Source organism: Xyrauchen texanus, chromosome 43 (assembly GCF_025860055.1).
Source record: "Xyrauchen texanus isolate HMW12.3.18 chromosome 43, RBS_HiC_50CHRs, whole genome shotgun sequence".
NCBI classification, from domain to species: Eukaryota; Metazoa; Chordata; class Actinopteri; order Cypriniformes; family Catostomidae; genus Xyrauchen; species Xyrauchen texanus.
The window spans coordinates 13782510-13809765 of NC_068318.1; the positions used below are offsets into that span (position 1 = coordinate 13782510).

The 27256-nt window shown below is 41.9% G+C and overlaps 1 protein-coding gene across 1 annotated transcript in view; it reads right to left on the minus strand.

Moving 5' to 3' along the window:
- The window catches only part of LOC127635842 (GDNF family receptor alpha-2-like), a 147177-nt gene that overhangs the window by 62635 nt on the left and 57286 nt on the right, over positions 1–27256 (minus strand). Inside the window, exon 4 of the mRNA XM_052116089.1 lies at positions 7471–7855. Coding sequence (XP_051972049.1) covers positions 7471–7855 — 385 coding nt within the window. The remainder of the gene's footprint in view (positions 1–7470; positions 7856–27256) is intronic.

The following is a 27256-nucleotide window of genomic DNA, read 5'->3' on the forward strand; positions in this document are numbered from 1 at the left end:
GATGTGATGGCACATACGTGGCCCAAAATGTGTCTGTATGCATTCCCTCTGGTTTCTCTTCTCCCAGGAGTTCTAGCCAGGGTTCGCCAACAAGGATCTTGCCTCTTATTGATAGTGCTGCATTGGCTGAACAGAGTATGGTTCTCAGAGATAAAAGCTCTCCGTGACGGCTCGCCTTAGGCGATACTGCAGAGGAGGGACCTTCTGTCTCAAGCGCAGGGGACAATATTTCATCCCCAGCCCGAGTTGTGGACCCTTCATGTTTGGCCCCTGAAGGGTACCAACTGAGGGACACTGGGTTTTCACCTGTAGTTATTGAGACCATTCTGAGTGCTAGGGCTCCTTCTACTATAAGAAGTTATGCCAATAAATGGGGTGTCTTTGGAAGGTGGTGTGCTGCTAAGTAATGTAGATCCAGTTAACTGCCAGATGGCTTCAGTTCTGGACTTTCTGCAGGAAAAAATATCAGCAGGCACATGCCCCGCCACTCTCAGGGTTTATGTGGCAGCTCTATCGGCTTGCCACGCCTTGATTGATAGGGTGCCACTGGGGAAACATCCTTTGCTCACTCGATTTGTTCACAGATGGCCGGTCTACCGCAGTGGCACGAGCGTGGTGGCCACATCTGGGAAAGGAGCGGGCCACCTCGGCCCGTCCGCCGCCTCTCCGCCGGCCTCGAGAAATGCAGCTTTCCCGGTTACATGGCTGCAGGGCCATACCCCTCACGAACAGCCCGAGGACGGTCCACTTTCATGCCCCCATGAATGGAGCTATGCGACTGAGGCCTCCCGTTAGGACCAGGATCACATCGTGACCTTTTGAACCTCTAGAGTTGGTGTCCAACAAGCTTCTGACCCTGAAGATGGTTTTTCTTATGGCTATTACTTCTTTAAGAAGAATTGGGGATTTGCAGGCTCTGTCTGTCTTGACATAGATGCATCGACCGTACATCCGGTCACTCTTGAAGCCTTCTGTCCTCTGCCGTTTACTGTGTCCAGTCTGTGCTCTTCAGGCCTACATCCACCACCCTAGCCAGTGGCGTATGTCAGGGCAATTATTTGTCGGCCATGGGGGCCGTAACAGTGGAGTGGCCGCCACAAAACAGACAATGTCACATTGGGTGAGGGATGCTATTGCCCTGGCCTATGAGGTGTGTGGTCAAGCTTTGCCAGCAGGCATCAGGGCTCATTCTTCCAGGGGGGGTCGCTTCTAAAGCGCAGGCTGGTCCTCTCCGCATATATTCAAAAGATTTTATAGTTTGGATGTGCATGCCACTCCAGGCTCTTACGTCCTTTAGTCAACGTCACAAGCTCATGTCTGAAACCTCTCGCACTCTTGTGAGCACACAATACACAACTGTAAGGGGTCCAGACTCCCACAGTGCGGCGGTGTGGGTATTCTTGTTCCCAAAGCGCTGAATCAAGCACAGCATTAAGTGCAGCTTTTGATAAGGGAACGTCTCAGGTTACTTTGCAGTAACACTTGTTCCCTGAAAAAGCTGAACGAGATGCACATCATTGCTGCACTGAGGATGTCCCAGGACTGCTTTTCAGACAAAAGACCTGAGGCACATCTATTTATAGCCCTGGTACTGGCGCATTCTGATAATGTCACCAACAGAGGCTATAAATTCTAATACATTTTTATTAACGTGTTGCACACACATTCACAGCTGGTCATTCCTAAAGGACATTCCCAAAGTGCTGAATCAAGCGCTGCATCTCGTTCCGCTTTTTCAGGGAACAAGGGTTACAGCAAAGTAACCCGAGCTGTTTGTCTTATCACGATCATTGTAATGAACACCTCTAAATATAGAAAATAACTCAAAAGTTTATCCTCGATATCGAGGACATCTCTCTCTTTTTTTCAGATAAACATCGAGATTGTTTTATCGCCCAGCCCTATTGATAACATTTCCTTAATCTCTCGCATCAAACCCAAGAATCTCAGTGATAGAAAGCTAATTTACAGGCAATGTTATAGACACACATACATTTTCCTCTGTTTCTTCAAATTAGAGGCAGGATTAATGATGATATCTGGCTTGAGCAAGTTCAACTCACAGGACACATTCAAGCAATTGGTCTTTTTAACTGCAAAAAACCCTTCCAAGTTCAGCTGTGATATTCAGGGGATGAACCGTACTTGGGGCATCCATAAGAGATGGCGCCAAATCTGCAGCTGCCGTTCAAGTTTTTTTTTTACGTGTGATTTGATTGGATGGGAGTCACGCGACTCTCCCTAGCCAATCATGTTGATAGATAAAAATAAAATCAGGACAGGGAAGTAGTGAACACACACGGTGAGAAAATAGTGCTGTAAAAGTACAGTTACAGCACTTAAAATGCAATCAAAATACTTAAAACGTATACAAATTTTAAACTACTCAAAGTCCAATTATTTGTAAAAAGTACCAATTTTGTAATAGTTACAGTAATGTGTGTGTTTGTAATTTGTTACTTTACACCTCTGCTAACTCGTTACGTGTGCAGGGGCTCACAACCTCCCGAGTGTCAGAACTCGCACTGTGTATGACCTTATAGAAAATTATTATAGCCTACTATTAGCTTGATAACGAATACTTCTGTGCTTAACTACATCTTTTTTTATTCTAAATATTGTGAAGTAATTGAAAATCAGAGTTTATAATCAGTCTGTTCAGTTCATTATTTGTCCACCTGGAATTCACACACAGTAGTAAAATAGTGCGTACACTAGGGATAGAGCTTACTTTGCGGTGCGCACATTTTCACATCAAGTTTACCTGAAGCTTGTTAGCGTGAGAAGCAGCGTAAAAAATGTTTGTGCATACGCAACGTTTATACATCAGGCCCCAGGTTGGATCTGCTAATGACCAACTTGATCAGCTAATGACAAATTTGGACCAACTTTGACCAGCTTTGGATCAGGTAATGGCCAGCTTTGACCAGCTAATGACAAGCTTTAAACCAACTAATGACCAGCCAATCACTAGTTTGGATCAGCTAATGACCAGTTTGGATCAGCTAAAGACCAGCTTTGAGTGTGTCCTCCTAAAACTTTTAGCAGATATACACAATGCACCATTTGGATCAGCTAATGACCTGCTTGGACAAACTAATTATAAGGTTTGACCCGCAAATGACTAATGACCAGCTCTGACGAGCATTGACCAGCTTGGATAAATTTCATTTGGATAAAATTAACAGCTGGAATGTTCAAAAACAAAGCTAGCAACTCACAGCTAGCAAAGATTAAAAAAAAAGAAATTAAATACAAAAATTACCGATGACTCATCTTGCACTCAGGGGGCATATGTAAAATCCAAACTCATATGACATTCTTTCTTTTGTGGAACACAAAAAGAGATGTAAGGTAGAATTTTCGTTCTTTGAATGACATCATCAGTTGCAAAAAAACACACACATGTGCACCATGAGTGACAGGGGATCATAAGCAGTATTGCAGGTATATTACTTGCAACCAGCTGTCCCTTCAAAAAAGACAATTTGCGAAAGTCGCTTTCTGCAGGACATGCATATCTGCTGAATTATGGAATGTGACACACAGAAGAGCAAGTGTTGTTTACACTGAGAGCATAATGACACCAAATTAATAATAAACACACATATAGGCTTATAGCGACCTACGTTCTCCATCATGTGCACGTTTGTGATGATGCAAGTTGATGATGGAAAAGCACCAGTGTTGGACAGAATTTGAAAGAGTCACAATTACAGTGACGTTGCATTTAAACCAACAAAATCTTCAAGTCTTGCATTTCAAATGAATCCTGTTTGTGACACTAGAGTTATTTTTAAGCATTTGTTTTATAATGTTTTTCGATGTTCAGGTTTGTGTTTTGTGCTCAATCAACCTCTTGAAGTCACAGAAGACGGGTGATGAGTGGCACATGAACTGAGCAGAGGTGAGTGCAGGCTCAAAAAAGAATGGTTGATTTGACACACAGCCAATTGACTTTCTCGTAGTTCACCATTCTAGGTTAATTAACACTCCCCACTCAATAAAACACCAACTCTAAAGATTGCTTATAGACTGTAAGTTTTCCTTGGTTGCATGATCACACAATCGATGTTCAGTTGACATTATGACATTAACTGATAAGGCATGGTCAAGACATAATCCATGCTTGGATACACTCTAAACTGATAAAACCTTACCATTTTCATCATGCCTTTGGGTGTATAGAGAGTCATTAGCTTCTAATGGGTTCTGTGTCCTTGTCTTTATAGATTACACATTGGTTACATCTATAGTGAATTTCTTTTTGACCCCCTACTGATTCAGTCTCTACAATGTTTTATGTGTAAACTTTTAATTTATGTTGTCCTTCAAGCAATAGTTTATTTCCAGTAGGCCAAATTTGACTAAATAGTAGGGATGTTTAAAACTATGCATTGTCAAGATCGACTAGTCAGTGAGTTGTCTGAACAACTAGTGACAAATTTCAAGGAATCCCAGTATAACTAGGCTGATGTTGGTTTAGTCCACTAGAAACTTTTGTCCACTAGATAGATGTGTTTCTTAGGGGAAATTCACTCAGCCTTTCCTTGGGTTGGTTGGGTTAATTGCACAACCCTTCAGGAAGGTAAAGCCTAAGTATCTATAACGTTTTACTACACAAAACTATCATAGTCAACACATATAATGGAGACCTTTGGATTATGCATAATAACAGAAACAGTGCTCACTGTTGGTGATCTGAAGTGAGAATTTGTCTTAAATTGTATTGCTAAATGCATTGCAGTTGCTCAAATATGCTGTGTATTAATGGCAGTAGTGGTGGTAATATACACTGCGTAACCAATTATTAGGCAAATTGTATTCCTCAGGATTCATATAATTGTTGAACAAACACAATGCTCTCAGTCAATCCAAAATGTTATTGAACCTCAAACCTGAATGTTTAACAAAGAAAAATGTGAGTTTTGTACTTCTCAGGGGAATATATAAGTGTGCACAATTATTAGGCAACTATTAGTGTGAACAATTAGGCAACTAAATTACAAAAATAATTTCTGTTTATTCTCAATTTTTAGAGTAGGTGCTACAAATAAGTAACACAAAATGACAATTAAATAACATTTTCGGCCTTTCAAAAATATTCAGTGACCAATATATCCACCCTTCTTTTCAATAACTGCCATGAGCCTTCCATCCATGGAGTCTGTCAGTTTCTCGATCTGTTCACGATCAACTTTCACTGTAACAGCAACCACAGTGTAAAACAGTTAAAGGATGGGCAAGGAGGAGGCGAGAACCGGCTTGTCAACATAAATAATATTTTAATGTAAACTTAAACCAAAAGCACAAACATAAACACACATGACGGACATGTCCGTAATTCTCTATCTCTTGAACCATCGTCACCGGCTGCCTTTATCCCTCGCGCGCCTCATCAGGCCAATTGGGGACCGGGCGCGCGATATTCCGACCGGCCCCGCCACCCTCCGCTCCACACTCCTCCCGGCGTTATCTCAGGCCGGGGTGCCACCGGCATGACGTACACCCCCCCATCCCTGGGGCGGGGTGTCTCTTGCATCCCGCGTGGTCATCCCCGCCTTCCTCGCCCTGGGAGGAGACAGGAGGGGAAGACAACAACAAAACAAAATAGGCGAGGGAAAAGGCCAACACGGTGCGACAGGGAGAGAGAGAGGAGAGAGAGAAAAAGCTCACTCACCGGTTCTCTGATGTACCGTCGCGTGGTCCTCGAACACTCCTCCACACTCAGGCGGATGACAGCTGCTCCACCTCCGGGCGAACCGGAGTGAAACCGTCAACCCACAGCGGGTAGAACGCGCCTCCGCTTGTCTGGCGGCAAATGGGGACACTCCTCCGCCCCTGGCAGCGGCTCTACCGCTCCGGGCGGTCGGAGAGTTTCTTCCCTCCTCCCCTCGCGGACGGCGGACTTCCCTCGACCCCTCCGCGTCTCTGGGAACGGCAGGGCACTCCTCCGCCCCCGGCAGCGGCTCCCTCGCTCCAGGCGGTCGGGGTATCCAGTCCCCACTTGCCCCGCGGGCGACGGCCGTACCCCGCATCCGGACGGTCGGGCGACTCCATCACCCGGCAGATAGCAGCGGCGCTCCCCTGGGTGGACGGCAGCGTCGAGGACTCTGTGACGGGCATCCCTCCTCCTTCCCGGGTTTCAGCACCAATGTAAAACAGTTAAAGGATGGGCAAGGAGGAGGCGAGAACCGGCTTGTCAACATAAATAATATTTTAATGTAAACTTAAACCAAAAGCACAAACATAAACACACATGACGGACATGTCCGTAATTCTCTCTCTCTCGAACCATCGTCACCGGCCACCTTTATCCCTCGCGCGCCTCATCAGGCCGATTGGGGACTGGGCGCGCAATATTCCGACCGGCCCCGCCCCCCTCCGCTCCACACACAGCCTCCCAAATACTGTTCAAAGAGGTGTATTGTCTACCCTCACTGTAAATCTCACATTTGAGAAGGGCCCACAAGTCCTCAGTAGGAATTAATTCAGGTGAGGAAGGGGGTCAAGTAATTATTTGGGCATCTTTGAGGCCCTTGCTGGCTAGCCAAGCAGTGGAGTACTTAGATGCATGTGATGGAGCATTTTCCTGCATAAAGATCATGGCCTTCTTGAATGTTGATGAATTCTTCCTGTACCACTGCTTGAAGAGAGTACTTTCGAGAAACTGGCTACAGGTTTGAGAGTTGAGTTTCAGTCCATCATCAACTCAAAAACTACCTCATCCTTAATGATAGCAGCCCATACCAGTAACCCTACTTCACCTTGCTGGCACCTGACTCGAAGTGGTTCACTGTGATTAATTGGATAATTGGTTCCTGGTAGTTTCACGTTTAATTCTTCTCAAATCTTTTGCAGTTAATATGCGCCTTTTCATCTCCATGTGTTTTTTGGACCCCAGTTGACTATTCACAACAAAACGTTTGATTGTCCAGTTGTCAAGCCTCAATAGTTTAGCTATTCAAGACTGTTGGATTCGTCTGAAAGGCATTTTTCAATATTTTACTTTTCAGTGTCTGTTAAATCTCTTTTTTGACCCATTTAACCTGAGGAAATGAAGCTGCCTAAGAATTATGCACACCTTGATATAAGGTGTTAATCACTCTCGCCACACCCTCACTCTTTTCACAAATACATACCAACTGAAAATTATTGAATCCAATAAGCATTCAAGTTTATATGGTTTGGAGTTGGAAAATGTGCATGGAAATAATGACAAGATCAGAATACTCACTTGTCTAATAATTGGGCATGCAGTGTAAAGTGATTCATTTAGAGACAACACTGACAGTTTTTTTTCATCATTGCTGCTTAGAAATAAATGTAGATTAAGTAGTTGACATCAATAATAGACAAATCTGTTTGTGGATAACTAGTTGACTAGTCAATCGTCCTGACCCATCCCATCTGAATGATGAAGCTATTTGCCAAATTTCTGGTGCTGTAACTATGACTTTATAATCTTACCTGCAGAGTGGATCTGAGCGGCAGGTTCTCCTCAACTCAAGGCAGTTGGGCTTTGCCTTCTCCTCATAAGAGCATGCAGGCATGATTGTTTGCCGGCGACGCTCGGCACATGCTTTATCCCGACAGGAGCAGAACAGCAGTGGGTAGCTGAATTCCGTCTCGACACGGTCAAAGAACTGCCGAAGAGCCTTATGGCAACGCTTCCGGTTGCAGGGTTCCTGAGCTTGCTGTATAGGTGTTGCACGGTTGCAGGTGGCCATATACATGGCACGTTGCCTCTTGCAGGTGTCATTTAGGTTGCAGGCCTTAGCAGCATCCAGGCAAGGGTTACAGGGCTTGCCGGTGTCAGAGCACAGATTCCCTTTTGCAGAAGCTGAGTCCATGGCTGTCAGCAGAGATTAATAGAAACAGTGAGGGTCAGCATGCTTGGTTAAACAAAGACAAGATATAGTCAAAGCACATAGGCAACATGCTGTCAGGTTGCTTTGACTGATTGCCATTTTGCATGATTTGTATAGAAAAATAATCAAAACAAGCACATTTTCATGATGCAATAACCATTTATCTGATATGATTCTGGCTGTGCCTGCACAACATTAGCCTCTTCTCACATCTCAGATTGAAACCATGACACATTATGACCTTTTCTGAATTTTTGCTAAGAACTAACATGTGCTCTAATGTCTTTTTTTTAACATGCACAAGTGGTTTCAGGCCCTTGTCCTTTGAAGCATGTTTAATTAGATTTTACCCAATGAGAACTGTTGGATAAACCATTGTTAGAACTCTTGGGTGGTACAGTGAAGAAATGGTTTCTTTTTCTCAGAGGTACACTCAAGAGCAAAATGTATTTCATGAATTTAAAATGCTATGGGTACAGACTACTCATTAAGATGGCTCTCTCATTGTCACGCTGTAGGCTGATAATGGTCACACTGTCATTATATGAAAGATTCAAGTGTGTACTGTATATTATTTTGGAATGACTTCAATGTCTAAAGGCAAAAAAACTTAACAAAGTTTGTTATAATTTTTATTTTAATGTGTTTGTCTCTGGCAAGAAGGTCTACCTAGGTCAAGATATCCATTAGCATTCCAGTAAAATGAAACTACATTCCAAAATGTACTGAAATATGAAAATATATAATTATGCATATTGGCATTTATGTATTGCTTGCAAAGCATTTTATATGGTCAAAATACACAGCTACTTCCATTAATGGATAAAGATGTATTGGCCTCCAGAATGGTGTAGTTCCAGTATCTACCAACAGGGGCTAACTACCTATGCTAACTAACCAAACCACTCAGGTTAAAATTTAACCTTGTTAAACATTAACAAAATAGCCTACCATTATAAAGCTAGTTCAGAGAAAAACTATATTCAAAATTGCTTTCTTGCCTTACATTACAGTAAGCTTCCAATAATTAATCGACAAGAATTTTCAGGCTTCCATCTTCATCATTGCATGTGAAGTCATGTCTCTAAACCAGGCATGTGCAGAGGGAGTTGCTCTAGGCAAATGCCACGCGAAATTAAAGCTTGCACTCCTAAATTAATTTTTTTTTTTTTTTTAGCTTAATAATAGTATGTTGTGGTGTAAAAGGCATCAATATTATGCTGAAACTTCACTACATCAATTACATAATGTAATGTTACATTTTAATTACTTTAATACTACTCAATGTATTACAGAGGCCATCACACGCTTTCTCACAAAAGGCACAGAGTGCATGACTGAGGAAACAAATGCATATTTTAAATTAAAAAAAGTTTACTGGATCCGCTCACTGGATGTTTTTTGTTTTTGGCACCATTCTGAGTAAACTATAGAGACTGTTGTGCGTGAAAATCCCAGGAGATCATACAGAAATACTCAAACCAGCATGTCGGGCACCAAAAATAATGCACAGTCAAAATCACAGAGATAAAAATGATCACATTAACAATTAGAATGCCGGAAAACATTAACTGACTCTCCTGACCCATATCTGCATAATTCTATGCATTACACTGCTGCCACATTAGCTGATTAGAGAACTGTATGAATTAGGTGTAGGTGTACAGGTGTTCCTAATAAAGTGTTTGTTGAGTGTCTTAAGCATATTACATTACTTGCTCAGGTGCCATCTTTTTTACATATACAGTATATCTTGTTGAACTTTCTCACTATCAGTCACTCTTAGTGTAGCTAGTCAGTTATGCTCTGAAATGGTGATCACAGACAAACATGGGTACCTCAAACCATCCGATTCACCCACACAGAATTGCAGTGTTAAAGCCCAGATGTAGACTTTTAAAAAAACAATGTTCCTTCGCAGGTGAATTTTTTTTCGATCTAGCCTATGTCAAAAGAGAGCTCAATATTCCATAGTGTTCTTTTCAAGATGTTTGACAGCCCACAGCCCATCTTATCTGATATGTCCTTTTACATTCAAGTGTGTCCCTTGATTTCCATTCAAATACCAGAAGTGCGTAATCTTTGGATCAAATCAGGATGAGACCCCAGCACTGGGACTGTTATCTGTAATTAGTGTGTGTGTCAAGGTTCTGATTTAATCTAACCAGAGTGTGCTTGTTAAGAAATATTAAACTCCTACCCAAATTTAACACTAACCAACATTTCTGCATGTTTCCAAAACTCATTATATAATTTTGCATCTTCAAATAAGCAGATCAAAATCACAGTTTGCAAAGGGTGAAACTATTCAAGTGAAAAAAACAAAAACTCACTAGGGTTGCCAGAAGTGATAAATATTCTTTGCATATTGCAACCCAATGGCCAATTACCACTACGACCACTTATCTTCCTGAGAAACAAGATTTTACAGTATCCCTGGCTCAAAGCACTTCCTTGCAGTGTGATCACACATGTTTTATTAAAGCTGAGTGAATCAGGCAGGGCCTTCAAAACAGATCTCATTGAGCCTTCACTTCTCAACAGGTCATGTAAGTGGAAAGTGTACCTGTGCACTGATTGCCTCTCTGGCAAAAACATCCTTGCTATACTGGCTGACAAGCAGCTCTCCACCCAGTCTCCCACCTCCAAGCACAATAATTGAGGACACAAACACAATCTTATTTCTTCCCCATAACCAAGATAGGGAGAGGTATCCTAACACCTCAATGGCTTACACAACGATTGTGTACAAAGCACATCTAAAACACAAGCCCAGAGGGAAGTTGTAATATTTAAATGCAGATCTGAAATACTCAAAATAAAATGTTCTCTTTATGATGTTGGTCTAGGATTCCTACACCAAGAAAAACATCTTTACCATCTGCAATAGCTACATTTAAACCAACAATGAGGATCAAATGGAGTTTCATAACAAAGTTCAGGAGTAGCATGTTCATTTTATCTGACAAATTACATCGCCAGAGTATATCAACAGCTGCTTACGTCCATGCTGCGATGATTCCTTCAGCATTTGGCTCCGCCCACTTACCGAAGACAGATCCATGCAACAGTTTTGGATGACACACTACTCTGTGCAAAGCATTTTCCCTCATCAAATAAGCTCTTCCATTGCAATCGTTACGTTATTCACCAAGCTACCGTAGCAGTTACTATTCATATTTCGTGGTAATGCTGGCTTCCAATTTAACCATTGTTTTTACATGGTCTTTATTTTATTCTCATCTTTACTCACTGAAGCAGACCTGGCATTGAGGCTGCCTCCACACAGGCCACTGCTTCACTTCCTATCACATCCTATCTTTCCACCCGGAACGGTCCCTATAGTGTGAGATTACCTCTGCGAATGGGCGCTGCTCCGTCTTCATGCCACTTGAGCTCTATTACAGCTTTAGTTTAACACGAGGGAATCAAAATAATAACAATTTGTGAAGTACTCCACAAACAGAAGGGAAGGAGGACACAGGGAAGCAGGTTTTTCTAGACTCAGGTAAGGCTTTTAATTGGCCAATTCAATGCTTTACAGCTTGACAAACTCAACAGTTTCAGAGGCACTCAAATTCATTAGCTTCATGAACATAAACACATTAGCTTCACAAACATAAATATACAGTATCAGCTTCCATGAGCACAGTAGGCTCCCTTGTGCCAGACTCTCTCTGCCTCTCTGCTGGTGGTGTGGCCGTTTATATGCCGCTCTCCCCATGCTCACTTGAATTAGAGACATGTCTTAGACATAATCTAGCTCAGGTGTAAGTGCCCTTACCGCTTTGCCTCTCTCCGTACGGATGCTCGACCATACCACTGCTGTCACATATCCTCACTGCCCGACTCAGGCAGTTTGTTTGTTATCTTTTTTTTCATCTTTTTCCTAAGGATTGTCTGTTTTGAAACATGTTATTGTCCTGTATGTTAATATACCCATCTCTCCACTACATGTACCTCCAATCTGTTTGATTTAAATAAAATTAAAGTTGTCCTCCGAAGAAGGGGGGTGGGGGATTGGAAGGCAGCCCCCCCCCCAAAAAAGAGGGTGAAGTCCCACCCCAGCAGGTAGTAACAGAGAGTGAGGACCGCCCACTTGATGGCCAGACACTCCTATTCCATTGTGCTGTACTTTGTTTCCATCAAGCAGAGCTTGCGGCTGATGTACAGCACCGAGCGCTCCTGCCCCTCCACCCCATGTTAGAGTATGGCCCCCAGCCTCTGTCTGAAGTGTTTGTCTGCAATACGACAGGGAGAGAGAAATTAGGTGGATGTAAAATTATCCCTCTGCAAATTGCGGCTTTAACCTATATAAACGCCTGTTGGCACTGCTCCGTCCACTGGACCAGGTCTGGAGCTCCCTTTTGGCTGGTGACCAAATAATTAGGCACAAACCACCTATAATAGCCAGCCAGCCCCAGGAACTGTCTCACCCCCTGTTTGGTCTTGGATCTCGGGAATGACACAATCGCTGCAGTCTTGTCAATTTGGGGACGCAGAATTTCATTCTTACCGGCTGAAGTTCCCTCCTCCCAAGCTGCACGCATGACATCAAGCATGCCACGGGGGCACCGCCCATACAGCAGCTAAAATGGGGAAAACCAAGTGGAGGGCTTGCGGGACCTCTCGTTCTGCGAATAACAGGGGATCAAGCCATTTGTCCGAATTTCTAGCATCCTTGTGCACAAAATTACGAATCATATTCTTAAGGGTTTTATTAAATCGCTCCACCAGGCCATCTGTCTGTGGATGGTAAACACTTGTGTGAATTGACTTAATTTGTAAAGCTTGCATAGTGTCCATGACATAAAGGTTGTGCCCTGATTTGTGAGGATTTCTTTCTATATCCCCACACGGGTGATTATTTTGAAGAGTGCCTCCGCAACACTACGTGCCTAGATGATGCGTAGAGGCACTGCTTCTGGATATTGCGTTGCATAGTTCAGAGGCCGGAGCTGTTGACCATCGATCACTCTGGACGTCGGCATGCTTGAGGGTTTCTCCTCACGACTGCTCCAAAGGGAAATCCCCTTCGGGAAAACCCCTTCGGATGGGAGGGGCCGCAACCTCAGAATTTAATCACAAGGGTCACCACAGGGTAATTGTGAATATACACAATTCACACTTCATCCTCACCATTTTAGCTGTGCCCAAAGCCTAGCATTAATGCATAGTGGTTTGATTACAACCCATGTCCACCAATGCTTGGTGAGTACCCCCCTTGACACTTACCGGTATCCGGTATGCTCCGGCCCAGTCGGAGGCAGCCTGTGGAGTGTCGGGTACCTGGAACACAGAAGTCTCCCGGTTACCCACAACTCCAGCAGGCTGGCCCAGTCGCCAAGCCAGCACATGCGTTGGCGGACACTTCCACCTAAGGGGGAGAGTGGCGGGGCACTCTAAATGCTGGGGGCTGTGAAAACCCCTGCGCGTGAGGAACTGGGGCTCCTCACCTCCGCGGGGCAGGAACAGGCTCTGGAGAGAGAGCAGAGTGAGAGGGAAGAGAATGGGTAACACACAGGGGAAGGGCTCTTCCGCCCTCGGGTACGCAGCAAGTTGGGCTTCCCCGGACAGCAACGGGAGGAGCCTGGCCTCAAACTGTTCACACGACCAGCCCCAGATCTCAGCGGTGCGCTCGAAAAGATTGAAGAAGGCTTCTGGGTCGTCTTCTGACCCTATCTTCAAGAACATGGGTGGGGCAGGGGGCTGTGGTTGTCCTGGGTCGCAGCCGGGGCTCTTTCCTGGCTGAGGAGGCTCCGGATCTCGAAGATCCGGCGATCTTGGTTTTGGTGAAGCTCAAGCAGGGATTGTTGGTGGGACTGGTGTAGGCTTTACCATCTACCATGAGATATTTGGAGGGCTATGAAGTAGGGGGCTCACTTTTAAGCTTTTATTATCAGAAATTCAGTTATCTTCCAACATGACTAATATGATTGTTCTCTCGATGAAGTGACCTTCACTGTGTGATTTATTCAATTTGAAACACAGGGACAATCATGCAATAAGCTAACTTCCTTTCAAACAATTGCTACTCTTAATTACAAACATCTTTCCAAATCAGTGCAGACATTTTAGCGTGAGCTCGCTGCTGAAGCAGCATCTGCTCTGACCATGCTACAGCTCACTACAGCTATATACAGCTTCTGTTCTCTCCAAACAGACCCAAGCCGAATTCAGCTCCGCAAGTGGCAGGTTGCACTCATTCTGCAAATGTGTCTTGCATCCTCTCAGAATTTTAGCTCACCTCGTCGTGCAGATCCAATAACTGTGAAGCAAGCACTTCTACAAACGTCTATTCATCTCTAGACTATAACATAACTTTCTCTCCTACCACCCAGGGAAAACGTTTCATGCAGGTGAAATCAATCTATCATTTTAATTTTACAGATGTCTTCTCTGCTTTTGCCCAAATCATTGGATTACAGACTTTTAACAAACTTGGCCATAAAACCTATTTGCTGCATGACTTTAAAGTGTTCAACAATCTGTCATAATCTTGCGCTCCACTCAAGCTTAAAGTAACAGGCTGAAATTGCCACCGTATTCATCTTGGTTCTTTGTTTCAGGTGCCTTCTAACTTAGCGACAAATCACTACTTTAAATGACGTTGTACATATGCACATGCAAGCATGTATCCTGCATGTACCATTGCTTCACAAATGTTCCAGATATTTAATCTAGCAAACAATTAAGTTGAAGGTTTCTGCAGATGCTACGTTTAATTATGTCTCCTTCAACAAGCGTTTGTACAAGCATGTTTGCAGGTGTCTTGCAACACCTAATCATGAAAAAAAAACTCAAGGTTTGAAATATCTTCCTAGAAGTGCTTTTACATGGCATCCCCTTTTAGGATCCTGACTCAACTCACGAGTGGCAGCCGAGCCCCACACCCATGGAGTTAGACCGTTTGCTGCGCGGGCCCCTCCCATCAAATGACTTGCGTCTGGATGTGGCGTAAGGTCGAGTCCGGTACAGGGCGGGCCCACCTAAGGCAACAGGTGCCCACTCTTGCCATGGGCAGACCTCCCTGGGTGGTGGGAGGTTTACCCGCTCCCTCCAGAGGAGCTGGGGGTTGGCCTTCCAGCCACAGGCATTGCAGAGTCTTCCAGTGCAACAGCAGCTCCAATTAGAGCTAATTTCTGTGTGGCAGCAACCACCACTGTTTCTTAAGTGTTTCCACTTATTTTCACTCTACTTATTCTCTACCTATCCTATAGCTCTCTCTTTCCTGTCCCCCAAGCAGACCCTAGCAATGGGCTGCCTCCACAAGCAGCAACTGCCTGGTCTATCATCTGTGGCATTTCTGTTCCTCTCACACACAGGCTCGGCAGACAGTTCTGGCATATAATAAAAATGCCAATTACTTTTATACTACCTAAAACTGTCTTTTCTTTTTTTATAATCGTTACCATAAACCGGTTTAGTTAAATCTGATAATTATTCATCCAGCACTTGATTAAAACAAAAATGAACCTAACTACACCAAACCTTTTCTTGCTTTCAAATATACTTGCATTCACAAAGTGTAAATACTCTTTCAACATCACTTCCATTTTAGCTGCCTGTTTCACAGTAATCAATTGGTAACATTTGTGGAAAACATCCTTTAATGTTCCACTGCTCTCTCATGTGGCTATTTTTTAAAAGTCCCATTCTATTATCCTCTTATCTCGCCTTCCTGTCTTGAAAATCTATCATACCAAGGTTCAACAGCAATTCTTTGCTTTAAAGGACCAAGCAGATGTGAACACTCATCTGTTCATTGACAAATGAACATGGAAGCCAAGTAAAAATATGTCTGATTATTTTTATAAGCATGTTACCAGTCTTTCTGCTTTTAAAGCAAAAATAGTGCTTGGAAGAGTGTTGTTTTGGTCCTGATATTCATCTTATCTTGTGACAGAGGAACAGAAAAGCCTCTCTCTGTTCTCTAGCAAATCTTCAAGGAGAGCCAGCTTACAGGGGCTTCAACAGGATCGAGGGAATTGTGGAAGAAAAAATATTAGATTTTGTTTTGGCTCCACCAACGAATGAAGAAACTCTGTAAATTTCAGACACCATTTTTTTAAATGCACTTGATTCACCTTGTGTGTAGACAGAACATGTCATATACAGTATATGCATTTCTAGTTAGAAATTCATATTGCACATTATGCATATTTCCAATTTAACTTAATCTGTGAAGCTTTCTGAAGCCTAATGCACACAACTGCACTTTTCCAAAAACTAGTAAGCTGCCACCGTAGGCAACATTTTAAGGCATAACAGGAGTACCTACTCCCAAAGCAAAGATTGTTCCAAAACTTTAATATTGTTCCAAAAATTGCTACTTACTAAAATAACTTGCTTTTGCCAAATTATGATAAAAAAAATAATTATAATATATTCATACAATACTGAAATGTACTGAATATTTGTTTTAATTATTTAAAAAAAACCTCTCAATTTAACCCTAGATTTGTGTTCTGTATTTATGTTTATTAAAGTATTACAGTACATTGTTCCTCTTGCATCAACTGTAGATAAAAAAAGATTGTCGATTGTTAATTAAACATTTAAATCTATTTTAAAATATTTAACACTTACTGTACTTGCACTAAAAAAAGCTAGATGCAGTGCAATGAATAAAACGGAACGCATGTGTCTTGAGATGTGTTTTTAACAATTTCAGCTTTTTTTTTTTTACTTTTCAGTGTCTAAAAAAACTTGCCACTCCAGCATGCTTCAGAATGGTCAAAGATATTCATCTAGAGCATGTTTACATAGGAAAACAAATTAAAAACTGCATGGATGGACACAAAAACATACAAGTTCCTAAGTTCCTAACTGCTCACAGTTGAAATCAGAAGTTTACATACTCCTTAGCCAAATACATTTTAACTCCCAATTCCTGACATTTAATCGTAGAAAACATTCCCTGTCTTATTTCAGTTAGGATCACAGCTTTATATTAAGAATAGGAAATTAGTATAATAATAGGAAAGAGAATGCTTTATTGGGAATAAAGCATTCACTGGGAATGTTTCATCACATTCCCAGTGGGTCAGAAGTTTACATACACTTTGTTAGTATTCGGTAGCACCCTTGGGTGCGGTAGCCCAATCGCAGTCTGACGTGGAGCTGGTGGACATGCTTGCCCGGGCAGCAGCAAGCGTTGGAGTGGAACCCTCCACTCCCCCCCGAACCCTCGCAGCTCGACAACTGGTTTCTGGGGCCAGAGCGCCGCTCAAGACCGTCCTCTGACCCGTTCCTTTCTTACCGGAGGTGCATGAGGAGCTTACACTTTCGTGGCGGGCACCTTTTACCACATGGACCCGATTCGCAAACTCATCCGCTCTCACTACCCTCAACATAGGGGTGGCATGGGGGTATGCAGTGATTCCTCAAGTGTATCAGACACTCTCGGAGCACTTGTGTCCGCAGAGCGCCACCCCATGGCGGAACTGTCCGAGACTCCCGTCCAGAGCCTGTAGGCTTACGTCGTCACTGGCAGTTAAGGCCTATGGTGCTGCTGGCACTTAAAGAGCTGCATGAGTGTATTCCTGATCCGGGATTGATGCAGGAGCTGTGCTCTATGACCGATTTCGCCCTCCGTGCAACGAAGGTCACGGCGTGGTCTCTCTGGAAGGCAATGTCCACCTTGGTGGTCCAGGAATGCAACCGTTGGCTCAACCTGGTCGAGTCGAGAGTGGCTGTCTCAACTGATCTGAAGTCGATTCGGTCAAACACAGGTAGACCTATTCGCTTAGACCTGTGGAGGTAGACATGATCACTCAGGCCTGAAGTAGCATCTGTTCACTGTGTGATGTTCTACCTGATCACGAATACCCCCAGAGATGCACAGTCGGATCAGTGCATTCATACCTGCAAGAGAGGTTGGAGAGGTGTCTGTCCCCCTCCACATTGAAGTTATATGTGGCTGCTATATCGGCACATCACGATGCAGTGGACGGTAAGTATTTGGGGAAGCACGACTTGATCCTCAGGTTCCTGAGAGGCACGAGGAGGTTAAACACCCCCAGGTCGCACCTCGTTCCCTCAGGGACCTCTCCGTGGTCCTTCGGGGCCTACGGGGAGCTCCATTTGAGTCCCTAGAGTCAGCTGAGTTAAAGGCGTTCTCTTTGAAGATTGCCCGCCTCTCCGCGCTCACCTCCATCAAAAGGGTAGGGGACCTGCAGGCGTCTCTGTCAGCAAACACTGCCTGCAGTTCGGTCCAGATTACTCTCACATTGTCTTGAGATCCCGACCGGGCTATGTGCCCAAGGTTCCCAGGACTCCATTCAGGGATCAGGTGGTGAACCTGCAAGCCCTGCCCCAGGAGGAGGCAGACCCAGCCTTAGTGTTTTTGTGTCCGGTGCATGCTTTGCGCATCTATTTGGATCACATGCAGAGCTTTAGAAGCTCCAAAAAGCTCTTTGTCTGCTTTGATGGGCAGCGTAAGGGAAGCGATGTATCCAAACAGAGGATCACTCACTGGGTTGTTTTTTATTTTTTATTTTTTTTATTTGCCAGGACAATGCATATTAACAACAGTACGCCTGTAACATGCCAGAGTTAGCCAAAGGCTAATTTTCATCTGTAGTCCTGTTTGCCAGTTGTACAATGGCACCCTAGAGAAAATATATTTTTTAAAGTTTTTAAGTACATATAAGTACAGCTGTGTTTGTCTGCTACAGCGTAGCTGCAGTAGACAATAATTATGAAAATGTAAAATCTCATAAAAAAAAATAAATTCTGAAAAACAACATAGTTATACGCACAGGCAGTAGCAGCAAGTAGCATGCACTGTCAGCAGTGGTGGACGAAGTACACATACCATGTACTTGAGTTAAAGTACAGACACTCAAGGTAAAATATTACTCAAGTAAAAGTAGAAGTGCTGCCTTTAAACATTCACTTGAGTAAAAGTACAAAAGTATTTGCCTTCAAATGTACTTAAGTATCCAAGTACTATGATTTTTTATGGCCATAATGTCCTTTTATAATTTGTCACAAGACTCTTGCTTAACTCAGTCTACATGAAGACTAATGTCACTCTTGGCACACCAATCTATTAATAAAATGACATTAATTAGTCAGATGTGTGTGTGTATATATATATATATATATATATATATATATATATATATATATATATATACAGTGAGGAAAATAAGTATTTGAACACCCTGCTATTTTGCAAGTTCTCCCACTTAGAAATCATGGAGGGGTCTGAAATTGTCATCGTAGGTGCATGTCCACTGTGAGAGACCTAATCTAAAAAAAAATCCAGAAATCACAATGTATGATTTTTAAACTATTTATTTGTATGATACAGCTGCAAATAAGTATTTGAACACCTGTCTATCAGCTAGAATTCTGACCCTCAAAGACCTGTTAGTCTGCCTTTAAAATGTCCACCTCCACTCCATTTATTATCCTAAATTAGATGCACCTGCTTGAGTTCGTTAGCTGCATAAAGACACCTGTCCACCCCATACAATCAGTAAGAATCCAACTACTAACATGACCAAGACCAAAGAGCTGTCCAAAGACACTAGAGACAAAATTGTACACCTCCACAAGGCTGGAAAGGGCTACGGGGAAATTGCCAAGCAGCTTGGTGAAAAAAGACCCACTGTTGGAGCAATCATTAGAAAATGGAAGAAGCTAAACATGACTGTCAATCTCCCTCGGACTGGGGCTCCATGCAAGATCTCACCTCGTGGGGTCTCAATGATCCTAAGAAAGGTGAGAAATCAGCCCAGAACTACACGGGAGGAGCTGGTCAATGACCTGAAAAGAGCTGGGACCACCGTTTCCAAGGTTACTGTTGGTAATACACTAAGACGTCATGGTTTGAAATCATGCATGGCACGGAAGGTTCCCCTGCTTAAACCAGCACATGTCAAGGCCCGTCTTAAGTTTGCCAATGACCATTTGGATGATCCAGAGGAGTCATGGGAGAAAGTCATGTGGTCAGATGAGACCAAAATAGAACTTTTTGGTCATAATTCCACTAAAGAAGTGGAGGAAGAAGAATGATGAGTACCATCCCAAGAACACCATCCCTACTGTGAAGCATGGGGGTGGTAGCATCATGCTTTGGGGTGTTTTTCTGCACATGGGACAGGGCGACTGCACTGTATTAAGGAGAGGATGACCGGGGCCATGTATTGCGAGATTTTGGGGAACAACCTCCTTCCCTCAGTTAGAGCATTGAAGATGGGTCAAGGCTGGGTCTTCCAACATGACAATGACCCGAAGCACACAGCCAGGATAACCAAGGAGTGGCTCTGTAAGAAGCATATCAAGGTTCTGGTGTGGCCTAGCCAGTCTCCAGACCTAAACCCAATAGAGAATCTTTGGAGGGAGCTCAAACTCCGTGTTTCTCAGCGACAGCCCAGAAACCTGACTGATCTAGAGAAGATCTGTGTGGAGGAGTGGGCCAAAATCCCTCCTGCAGTGTGTGCAAACCTGGTGAAAAACTACAGGAAACGTTTGACCTCTGTAATTGCAAACAAAGGCTACTGTACCAAATATTAACATTGATTTTCTCAGGTGTTCAAATACTTATTTGCAGCTGTATCATACAAATAAATAGTTAAAAAATCATACATTGTGATTTCTGGATTTTTTTTTTTTAGATTATGTCTCTCACAGTGGACATGAACCTACGATGACAATTTCAGACCCCTCCATGATTTCTAAGTGGGAGAACTTGCAAAATAGCAGGGTGTTCAAATACTTATTTTCCTCACTGTATATATATATATATATATATATATATATTTGAATTGAATAAATTTTTTGTGTGTTTAATTTTGGAGGGAAGGGGACTGTTTCCATAAGGTATAATACATTTACAGTATTTACTGTATATATTTTTCTGGAGTGTCTATGGTCATAATTATTAACATCCTAATGTTATGATACATTCACTTAAACCTGCATAACGCCATTAAATATATATATATATATATATATATATATATATATATATATATATATACACACACAGCCACACACATACATAGAATATATATATATATATATATATATATATATATATATATATATATATATATATAATGTTATGGGAGCAGCCAATTTCCATCCAAAATTAAACACAAAAACGTATTAATGCAGTGTTTCTGCTACTCCCCAGAAAAAAAATGCTATTATATGCAAGTCATTTTAGTGTCAACATAATAAGCAATGTACATTATGCGTCAATATTTACCGGTAATTGCTGCAATTATAGCTGCTGCTCTCTGCCCCGCTTAAAATCATTGGCAACGCAATTTGGAACTATTGAGAGCTACACGAATCACGTGACCGCGCGGCGGCGAGATCACTGTCGCAACCGTCCATGTTCGCAACTCTCATATTTAACGGCTCTGGGGTGCGTTTCCCGTACAACGACGTAACTTGCTGCTCCACTACCGTAGTACGATGCACTGTTGAAGAAATCAACTTGCTAGTCATGACTGTTTCCCGAAAACGTATTGTCGCAAATTGGTTGTTCAACCATGTTGGTTAATGATGTCACACATGTGGTGGAGTAAAAACTACTTTTAATGAATCTGTTTGCGATCGAATTAATGCTAGATGTTTTGCTATAAATTACGGACATGTCATCTGAGGACTATCTCATATTTTTCTCAGTTATTTGCTTTATTTCCAGATTCAATCATAGGCTCGTTCTTACGCACTAGAGCACGTTCACACATGCGCACTCTTCAAAAACGGTGCTTTAAATCTATTGACAAACTAAAAGACATAAAGGACATTTGTATGTCTTCTAAACAAAAGATACTGATTGTACTGAATGTCATCTTGCTTATTTGGCTCAAGATAATAATTTATTAAGCCCACATGTTATAATAACAAGAAACTCTGCTTCTAACCACAGGTCGAGAGCTGTCGTTCCAACCACACAACTCTGCAATGCTGTTTGCGAATGTTCCTTGGAACGATGGTTTCGGGAAACACTGACTCGTTGAACTATGATGATAACGACGGAACTTGCGACCATAGTTGGCTAACGATGCTTTTGGGAAACGCGCCCCTGGTTTGCGCTTAGTAGATGCCGCCAAGGCAAGTTCAAAACAAAGCGTGCGCGCGCTGTACTGTGATTGGTGGCTCGTTTGACCACTTACGTTTTTATCCACTCATAAATAAAAAGGAACGACTGATTTTGAAAATGTAGTAGAGTAAAAAGTAAGATATTTGACTTTGAAATGTAGTGGAGTTAAAGTAAAAGTCTCCCCAAATTGAAATACTTCACTAAAGTACAGATACGCAAAAAAGCTACTTAAGTACAGTAACGAATTACATTTACTTCGTTACTGTCCACCACTGACTGTCAGTGCAACGGGTTGTTGGTGCCATCGCTTTGGCATATCACGCCAGCATGTTCCACCCCCTACTGGGCTGCGTGCCCATACTACCAGAGGTGTAGCGGCCTATTGGTCTTTGACCAATGATGCCTCTTTAACAGACATCTGTAGAGCAGCGTGTTGGGCAACACTTAACATCTTTGCAAGGTTTTACAACCTCAGGGTTTAGCCAGTTTCATCCCGTGTGTTATCAGGTGACACAAACAGGTAAGTTTGGGACAGCTGGCCGTAGTGCCTAGTTGCATATAGTGCCTTTCCCCTCCCTTGAGGTGAAGACGTGCCCTCCTTTCCCAGTCATGTTCGCAAAAAAATGTGAACCCTGGATGTTCTTCCTCCTTAGCCCAGTGTCTCGTGAGTCTTTGGAGAAGCTCACTGCCAACCCAGTATGTGCATCAACTAGGCCCTGTACTGAAGTAGATGCTCCACATGCGCTGGTTATTTTATTGATAACCCTGTGTGATGTATTTTCCGTAAAACGTTTTCCCTGTTGGTAAACTGCATTTTGTAGTAACTCCTCCCCCATCGGGTAGGATCTACCTCGGGACCCTTCCACTAGTCGTGCTTCCGACCTGAGAGGTACTCGTTTTTCTGGGTGGGGTGTGGTCTCCGTGTTATTCTTCTCTTTGGAGCGAAACCCCCGATGTGAACCTTATATGGCCCCCAGCTGAAAGATTTCGTTCCTTTCTTGGGGAGAAAAAAAGAGAGAAGGCCGCGGCTGGGTCAGCCGGTCAATAATTTTTGAGCAGTCAACTTTTTCCTGAGGTGCAGGGTGTAGCATCTGGACCAGTCAGACACACAATTATTCATTATTTATGAATAAGCTAACAGATGTCTCAAAACTGTAAAAAACAAAGGTCCAAGTAGGCCCAAGCCGACCCTGTTATGTCTGCTCCCCCCACTGATCATTATCAAGCCTTTACACTGTCTTTACAAGGTCCATCAACGAGTGGACATCAGTGACATTCCAAGCAGGGGGAGGTTAGCTACATGCCAGAGCACTCCTTTCCCCCATAGGAAATGGACATAAAGCCCAGAACACAGACTTTTCTTCATTAATTTATAGACAATGTAGTATTATACATAATTGCAGCAACCTGATTTGAATCTAGAAAACCCAACCTTTGCAATCCTGGAATTCTTCAACATCATAAATTAACGGCCCAAGCATCAACAGTCCTACTAAAGGCCTGTCTTTGGACAATAAAATGGTCAAAACACTCTAAACAACTTAATTTAACCCTTTCCAGCCTGAGCCCAAAATTCTGAAAATTCCATTCTGTGCCAGAATATGGTATTCATATCCAAATTCATATTATATTCATATTCATATAACATCACACACCTGAACTCTATATACTATTTTGAAGAGAAGAACTAGGACTTTCAAATGATCTTCATGAATCTTCTCCGGCCACCATACTTCATTAGACAACTGCATTTTCAACCATTTTAATTACAGGCTAGAAGTAAACTTAGAGTGTATGAAATATACATAATTTTGTGGGCAATGTAGAATAGCAGACTGATTAGAAGTATAATCTATTGTTTAAAAGTTATGACCATTCTAGCGATTAGTGGGAAAACGGAATAAAGCAAACATTTACAATGTTAAGATACATTTCACATGACCACTCCTCAAATACTCCTTTTGAGCACCTGTAATATTAAATTGAGGTTGCATCTGAAACTGAAGGACACAAACACTGAAATTTTCATGTTATGTTCAATAAAACACACACTTTATTTTTCTTTTACATTATAATTACACACGAATTACACAGCAAAACATACAGAATCAGACTTTTGAACTTTCTACAGTAAATACATTTATAATAAAGAGTCAGGAACAGAATGTATATAAATTAATAAATATGGAACAACTGCAATACCTGTGGAGAGAATAGAGGGAGAAAAGAGGGGAGGGGGAGAACAACACCAGTAAACACAGCCCAACATAGGACTCTTCACGAAACTGGTCACACTCAGCATAGTGCCAAGACTGAAAACAGCTCCTATCGCGAACCAAGCAAAGTCTTTTTCCATTACATTCCGGCACACAACAAACTACTTCAGTTTTATTTTCAGTCCTACATTTCCGATAGCATAGCCAACATCTCTTAGAGGACTTTTCATAAGTAGGGACATGGGCTGCGTGGAGTGATGACGAAGGAGGGACTACAGGCTTTAGTGTTTGCAAAGGGAAACTAGAGTGAATATCGATACCTCTCAGCTGATGAGTCAGGTTTTCTCTGAAATCTATCTGGGTTAAGTTCAATGGTTTACACTCATCCCCTGGTGCCACATGAATGTGTTGCCAAGTAAAAGTACAATTACTTAAAAAACATAATTACTCAAGTAGAAGTAAAAGTACTAACATAAATAATTGCTTGAGTAAGAGTAAAAAAAGTATCCAATTAAAAGAGAACTCAAGTAGTAACTCGTTACTTTCACAAATGAGATAATATACATTTACTCCCCTATATTCCATTACATAATACACATTGAACATGTATTATATAAGTATTATTATTATTATTATTATTAATGGAAATTCTGTCATCATTCACCATCACGTTGTTCCAAATCCGTATGACTTTCTTTCTTCCATGCAACACAATAAGGAGATATTAGGCAGAATGTTTGCCTGAGTCACTATTTACTTAGTCAGTAAATGTTTTATATATATATTGAAAGTGAATGGTGAGCAAGACTCAGTCCCTAACATTTTAACATATGTTGTGTTCCACATAATACAAAGCCTCACACTGGTTTGAAACAACATGGGGGTAGAGAAATTATAACAGAATATTAAATTCTGGCTGAGCTATCACTTTAAAGTAAATAGTTTACCCAAAAATGTAAATTCTCTCATCATTTACTCACCCTCATGCCATCCCAGATGTGTATGAATTCCTTTCTTCTGCAGAACACATATTCAGATTTTTTAAATAATATTTTAGCTCTGTAGGCCAAAATTTTGATGCTCCAAAAAGCACACAAAGGCATTATAAAAGTAATCCATTAGACGCCAGTGGTTTAATCCATGTCTTCAGAAGTGATATGATAGGAGTGGGTGAGATAAAGATCAATATTTAAGTCCTTTTATGCAAGACAGCAGGGGGAGATATGCAGAGAAGAATGTGAATCACCAAAAACACAAGAACAAAGTGAAAGTGATCTGGTTCTCATCCACACCTATCACAGCGCTTCTGAAGATACTAATTTAACCACTAAGTCTTATGGATTACTTTTATGCTGATTTATGTTTGTTTATTTGGCTTTAAAATGTTGCCACCCATTCACTTGCTACAATTGCTATGGACCTACAGAGCTGAGAAATTATTTTAAAAAATCTTAATTTGAGTTCAGCAGATAAAAGAAAGTCATACACATTTGGGGTTGCATGAGGGTGAGTAAATAATGAGAATTGTAATTTTTGGGTGAACTATCCCTTTAAGGGCTCTTGTCAGATCTGGATGAATTTGTCAATAAGAAGAGAGGTTTGGAAACATTTATATTAATTATTACAGTGAAAACATGAAAATGTCCCACAAGAACATTATATATAATGATGAAATATAATGCCTTCTTTTGCTATATCATAGCTTTTAAAGTCCTGTGTGTGGATTGTTATTTCAGTGTATTTACAGTTTTCAGTGTGATAAGTATTTAGATCGTTTGTTCTGTACAGCAGTACCGCCGCTCTATAAATGCAGAGTACACAACCTACATAGGCCACCAACCCTGATCGTGGAATACTCGCTGTGTCTGAAACCGCCCCAATCCACTATATAGTGCACTATTTCGAGTTTTCGCTATTTTGTAGGAGTGTCTGAATTCTGATTGAGCCACTCTTTCCCTACTTTTGTTCACTCATTCTTACTCACAATGCACTCTAATTTCAAGTGTACATTTCAAGTACACTCGATGACGGTTAATTTCCCACAATCCACCATGGGGAAGACATACAAGCTAGGAGTTTACAGCTTCCTTCACTCCTGCAATGTTTTATTTTATTCTGAATGTAGTAAATTACTTTTTGACAAATAATTACTTTTTGAAATATCATAATAACATATAGAGACAAAACATTCAGATACATTTTAAAATGTACTCTTTATTTGATCAAATGTGTTTACTCTTAATATTAACACACATTATATATAAAAAATGACAGACAGAATTAAGATTTATTTTAATAATACATTGTGTAATAAGAATAACTAATACGGGCCAAGTATTTTAAAATTTCCTATGTGACATTTCTGCACCAGCCCCAGAGCTCCAACAGTCACGTCCGAATTCACTAATTTCATTCACTTACTGCTGAGATATAGTGCACTAACTGCCATTTACTATATAGGAAATAGTGAATGAGTTAACGATAGCGGACACAGCCACTCTTGTCACCACGATCGCCTCATGCCCGCACATCTCACAAACGCGTGCCCCCCGTGCACCTCGGTGTGCACACTCAGAAATGCTGTCTGTTCAAGCTCCAGTTGTCGATCACGAGAATGGCAGCGATTAACTTGGATGTTTATGGATTTATACAGTTAATCGTCTGATGTAGCTGCAATAGTTTGCCAGTACCCCCGCGAGGGTGCAGAGTAAATGCATAAATACTGCTTATGACATGCGAGACAAAGCACACTGATATATTGCTGCACTAATTAAAAAAAGGAACACTTAAAAACTGATGTCATTAGAGCCCAGTTACAGAATCACCCTGAAAATTACCATCTCATTACACAGAAAATCCCGCGTTAGAATTAAGCCAAAATTTACCTCAGCGTGCTGCCTGAAGTTGGAGCTGCGACTTTAATCTTGAAATATCAGCTTGTCTTGGTGTTAAATGAAGGCATAGCATGACGAAACTATAATTTTTTTCACTCTGTGAAGTTTGATGCTGCTGCACTGATGACTTGAGTGACACTCTCATCACTCAAGTGGGAGCATCTCATCACGCACAGCTGTGTGAACTTCCGCTCTCGTAAAAGT